Raw genomic sequence first — 5,537 nt, forward strand, 5'->3', positions numbered from 1 at the left:
CGTCTCGTCGTTGTTGGTAATCAAGCCTACCACTGTAGTGTCGTCTGCAAACTTGATGATTGAGTTGGAGGCGAGCATGGCCACGCAGTCATGGGTGAACAGGGAGTACAGGAGAGGGCTGGAAACTCACCCTTGTGGGGCCCCAGTGTTGAGGTTCAGCGGGGTGGAGATGTTGTTACCTACCTTCACCACCTGGGGGCGGCCCGTCAGGAAGTCCAGGACCCAGTTGCACAGTGTCTCGAGGGTCTCGAGCTTAATGACGAGTTTGGAGGGTACTATGGTGTTAAATGCTGAGCTGTAGTCGATGAACAACATTCTTACATAGGTATTCCTCTTGTCCAGATGGGTTAGGGCAGTGTTCAGTGTGATTGCGTCGTCTGTGGACCTATTGGGGCGGTAAGCAAATTGGAGTGTGTCTAGCGTGTCAGGTAGGGTGGAGGTGATATGGTCTGCGCATGCTACCTTTAAAGCATGTATGTCATGTATTGGGGTGCACGGTCGTTAAGTGATGTAAAAAATCTATTCTAAAACTCACAGACAACCAATGCAGAGGATTTAATACTGGTGTATTGTGTGCTCTCCATCTGGTCTTGGTCAGTGCCCGTGCTGCTGCATTCTGTATGTTTTGCAGTTGACCAATGGTTTTCTTTGTTAGTGGGGTTAAAATCCTTTAAAGTTGTGTATTGGCTGCATAGCCGTGCTTTCTGTTAACCCTGCCAAGGGGTAACATATATAAACTGAACAGAACCGGAGCCAATATTGAACCTTGTGAAACACCACACGTGATATCTATTTTCTCTGAGTTACAAAAAACTCTTGACCGGTTAAATAGGTCCTAAACCAGTTAAGAACTGGACTGGAGAAGTCTGCCCAGAAGGACATCATGGTCAACAGTATCAAATGCTGCACTCAAATCCAAGACAAGGACAGAGAGCTTTTTGACATCTGTGTTGATCCTAAGATATGCCACTTTAACAAAGGCATCTCTGAGCTATGGGGGTCACAAAATCCAGATTAGAATTTCAAAAAAATACAATTGGGACTTTAAAATTATTTAGCTGTTTGAAAACCAATTTCTTCAGAATCGAGAAGGCAGGTAGAAGACTTGTGTGATATTAATATTAAGTATTATTTTTATCCAACCAGTTTGTAGTAACAAGCTTGACGTCATCATTACGTGCTAGGAATCTGGGACCAAATAGTAAACGTTTGACTACTTTCATAGACTATAAGTGAATTTGTCCAAATACTTATGACTTCTTCAAATGGAATAAAGTGGGGGAGAACCGGGGCGTAAGTAACACTTATTTACTCAGAGATTGATAGAGCTAAAGCCACCATATTTTATTATAAACAACTTCTACATGTCCTCTAGCAACTGTAATTTCATTTCTAGGTTATTAAAGGACTTCAAATGAAATAGACCGAGAACAGAACTACTGCAACGTTACTTTTGTACCTGTTGTGGGCCAAAGTAACACAGGCTTGGGTTGGAAGTCTGGCGAGAAGTGCACAATATCTGTCACTTCTGTGCCCTACCAATGTTACTTCCGCCCCACCCCTCTCTCCTGTACCTTCTCCTTGGTTAGCATCCAAGACTAGCTGTCAATATATTTTAAACCTATGCTGTAATTTAGTCACTAGATCGGTTAAGAAAATAACATATGTTTAGAACCTTAAAAAAATGAGCACAACATTTGTTTTTTACTTTCCCTCACTCAAAACAACTTTTGTTGATAACTTGTTGAAATGTTGCAGCGATCAGATTTTTTGCAGGAAGGTGGTCTTCTGCATTAGACACTTGCGCGTGTCGTTAAATCATTCTAGCGTCTGTATTATTTGAGAAAATGGGCGTGTTACTTCTGACCGCGTTACTTTTAGTCATAGATGGTATACAGCTACAAACAGAATTTAGGATAGGATACTTAATGTAGCAGGTTAGGATAATTAGGTTAAGGTTAAAACAATGGTTAGGTTTAGGCTTAGCTAAAATGCTCAAATTCTCGAAATTAACATTTTGACGATTTATGCCTCTCTTCCGTCTGTAGCTGTATACCATGTAGCCACAATCCGGTTCTTCCCTTCTTTTATTTCTTAACGGGAAAACCGATATGTATGAAAATACCCTCAGATAAAAGGTGACATTTTGTACTGTCGCCTCATATGAAACATTTGATCTCAAATCCAAAATGCTGGAGCAGAGCGCCAAATTTAAACATTTAGCTTCACTGTCCAATAAATACAGAGGGAAGTGTAGTGATTTTTTTCTTGAGAGAATGGGTTGGTAGTGTATGACCTGTGATGTAGTAAAATGGGTTATTATTGAAACTATAATTCCTAAATTGAGAAATGAAGCCGATTTCAATAATCAGACACAAAACAAACATGCTAAGGGATGTATGATTGGAAACTCATTTCTGTGAAAATTAATAGACAACAAATTACAATAGAGACCACAGGACCAGTTTACACGTTTTAATGATGTTCCAGATTACTACTGTCTGTCTTTGCATGTCAACAACATTGGTCTTGGCACAAATTCAAATGACTTAAACAGAAGGTTTGTCTGGTTCCAATTCTTGGTGGACTGGTTTTGGCTTCTTGTAAGCCTATGGAGCTGTTGATTCGGTCCAAGATGGTCAGGTTGTTGAAAAAGAGATGCTTTATTGGCTGAGTGCCTTGGTCTGGTCCATCACCTTGCGGAAGAGGTCTTCTATCTGAGCCTGGACGTTGTCGACCAGAGGCTTGAGCTGAGCCTGCATGTTCTCAGCCAGGGGCTTCAGCTGGGCCTGCATGTCATCGGCCAGTGGTGCCAGCTTGGCCTGGATCTGCTGCAGCTGGGCCTTTCCATCCTCTAAGAAGGTCCTGTTCAGAAGGGAGTGGGTGATTAGTGGTCTGAATACAATATAAACTAAGGTAGTGCCAAAAATATTATTGAAAAATAGGATCAAAACACATTGCTTGTTAATGCTTTTGCAGGCCATTGGCCTTTTTTCATCTAATTTTTGTGTATATTATTTTTGACCCTACATCCATTATTTTGCATTGCTTTTGGCTGCTCCCTTCATCGTTTCTTTATTGTAAATTATAAGGCAATAGAATGAGGATGACTTGTGTTTTTTCTTCAACTTTTTATTTAGGACTTGGTTGGAAGGGCTGGTTCTTCAAAAGTGTATCAAATAAAGTAATAGTTTTAAAAAATGTCACTCACTCTGACTGGATCTTCTGCACCAGTTCCTGAGTGGTGGAGGTCAGCTGAGCTGACAGATCCTGGAAGTACTGTGTCAGTTTCTCAACCTCGGGGCACTGTGCTGCTTGGCTTCCTAGGGGTAGCCAGAGGGTAACGTCATTAACAGAGGTCCACATTGTACACAAACCATTTATGCCCATATAGCATACAACAACACATACAAGACCCTCTACACATACAGCCGTTAAAAATAAATCCACCAACTCTGGAATATAACATTTCTATATCAAGCATATCTCTCACTATTATTATATTATATATTGCACATATGTGAAATGCAGTTATAGAACCACATACAGAATTAAATATATGTGATTTTTAATTATTTATTTTTTAGCCGCGATTGTGTATTTAATTCCGAATGCTACCACAGGGGAGAAACTAACGACAGAGTGAACCTTTCAGATATGAAAAACGTTCTCTTACCATGTGCCAGAGCAAGCACAACAACCAGGGCGGCAAGAGAGAACTTCATGGCTGTTGAGTAGGGCACCTAAGGAGTGAAGAGAGTGGTAGAATTAGCTTGACCTCATAGTTCTGTGGAGGCGTGGTGTGATCACTGGATGGCAGTGATGTAAATGAACTAAGTAAAATGACTTTGAAGTACTACTTACGTCATTTTTTGCTGCATCTGTACTTTACTATTTATATTTTTGACTATTTTTACTTTTACTCCACTACATTCCGAAAGAAAATATGTATTTTTTAATCCCATACAATTTTCCTGACACACCAAAGTACTTGTTACATTTTGAATGGTCAGGCAGGACAGCAATGTGATCCAATTCACGCACCTATCAGTTTAACGCGTTGTCATCACTAGTGCCTCTGATCAGGCTCACTAAAGACATGCTGCGTTTGTAAATGATGTCTGAGTGTGGGAGTGTGCCCCTGACTATCCTTCACTTAAAACAATAACATTGTGCAGTCTGGTTTGCTTAGTATAAGGAATTTGATGTAGGTCTGTCGCATTTACTTTTTACTTTTACTCAAATATGACAAAGTATTACTTTTTCCATCACTATACTTAAGTACATTTAAAACCCAATACTTCTAAACTTTTACTTAAGGTTCTTTTACTGGGTGACTTTCACTTTTACCTGAGTCATTTTCTATTAAGGTATCTTTTTACTCAAGTATGACAATTGAGTACTTTTTCCACCACTGCCGAATGGAAGGATGTCGGTCTCTAAAGCATTTTGTAGTTTCAAGGTTTTTCTCTTGGCATAACAAATAAGTGCACTCGGTGGCAGGTTTGAGATCAGTTCAATTTAACTCAGTTAATTCAAGAATATTTAAAATCAGCAAGATTTCCTATCATAATAAATTGTCTGAATACTAATGTAGTTCGCCAAATGCCCATTACCCCGACTCCCTAGGAAATTGCATGTTCTGACTGTCTGAGCAAATTTGGAATTGAATTAGACATGGACTCTGTTTTGATTTCCATCTTAATTTGCCTTTCTGAATTCCCTGAGAAGAATCATCTTGATTCACATTGACAGTTTACCTCTTGGAAAACAGTAATGAAACATCTATCAAGCACTCTAAAGATCACTCTCTAAACTACTGCTTATAGCAATACTGCTTAAATGAGCAGCATACAATGTGGTTGGGAAGGAATGTCCCTCTATCATTGAATGCCCATTCTTGCAGACACCTGACTCACTACTAAACAACATATTGCAAGAAAAACAAACGTTTTACCGCATCAAGCATAAGAGTTCCTCGGCAGAGACAGAAACGGGACCACTCACCTGAGTTGCAGGACAGTTTAAATCGGATGGTATCTTTCGTTGGGCCTCCCAAACGTCTTATAGTCCTTCAGAAATGATAAGGCCCACCTCAGACGCAGACCCATTGGCAGCGTAGGTTGAAGTACAGGACTATCATTGGATGTTTGTGCTAGCATGTGACTGCAGGCTGACCCTTGCTGCTCAGCTTGCCACCAAGGCAATCCACTCTAAAGTCCAAGAGTTCCCCTCCTGTGAAGGAGTGCTGATTGCTCAAACGCAGTAGGTGTCTTGTCAAAGCATCGGATTAAAGAAAACATACACAGGACATTTCATCACAAGAAACAACAAAACAGAGAGAATGACAACCAAGCTGTTAAAACACAACAAGAATTGCAAAAGTACGGAAACATGGCAGCCACAGTACTGTCCAGGGGTCAGACTGAAGATGACTGTTCAGCTGTTTCTGACTGTACGTGTGAATCACATGTTAACTGTTTATGTTTGCTGTTCTAATTCTTGTGTGTGTATTTGTTTAAAACAGGTCATCTATG

At 40.2% G+C, this 5,537-nt stretch overlaps 1 protein-coding gene across 1 annotated transcript; it reads right to left on the minus strand.

Annotated features, from left to right (window-relative positions):
* Window positions 1-2,460: 2,460 nt before the first annotated feature.
* Window positions 2,461-5,107, minus strand: LOC109903115 (type-4 ice-structuring protein-like). The gene is made up of 4 exons (XM_020499738.2): window positions 5,008-5,107; window positions 3,677-3,743; window positions 3,212-3,323; window positions 2,461-2,865 (listed from the first exon to the last, which is right to left on the minus strand). The coding sequence occupies exons 2-4, from the start codon at window positions 3,723-3,725 to the stop codon at window positions 2,664-2,666; spliced, it is 363 nt and encodes a 120-aa protein (XP_020355327.1). The 5' UTR covers window positions 3,726-3,743; window positions 5,008-5,107; the 3' UTR covers window positions 2,461-2,663.
* Between the last annotated feature and the right edge of the window lie 430 nt (window positions 5,108-5,537).

The sequence above is a fragment of the Oncorhynchus kisutch genome, linkage group LG14 (assembly GCF_002021735.2).
Source record: "Oncorhynchus kisutch isolate 150728-3 linkage group LG14, Okis_V2, whole genome shotgun sequence".
Taxonomy (NCBI): Eukaryota; Metazoa; Chordata; class Actinopteri; order Salmoniformes; family Salmonidae; genus Oncorhynchus; species Oncorhynchus kisutch.

Excerpts from the sequence above, each read along its gene's own strand:
- LOC109903115 (XM_020499738.2), bottom strand. The coding sequence starts at position 3,725 with ATGAAGTTCTCTCTTGCCGCCCTGGTTGTTGTGCTTGCTCTGGCACAT. Across the intron at positions 3,324-3,676 it reads TGTGCTTGCTCTGGCACATG|GAAGCCAAGCAGCACAGTGC; the intron begins GTAAGAGAACGT and ends GGCTACCCCTAG. Across the intron at positions 2,866-3,211 it reads GTGCAGAAGATCCAGTCAGA|GACCTTCTTAGAGGATGGAA; the intron begins GTGAGTGACATT and ends CCTTCTGAACAG.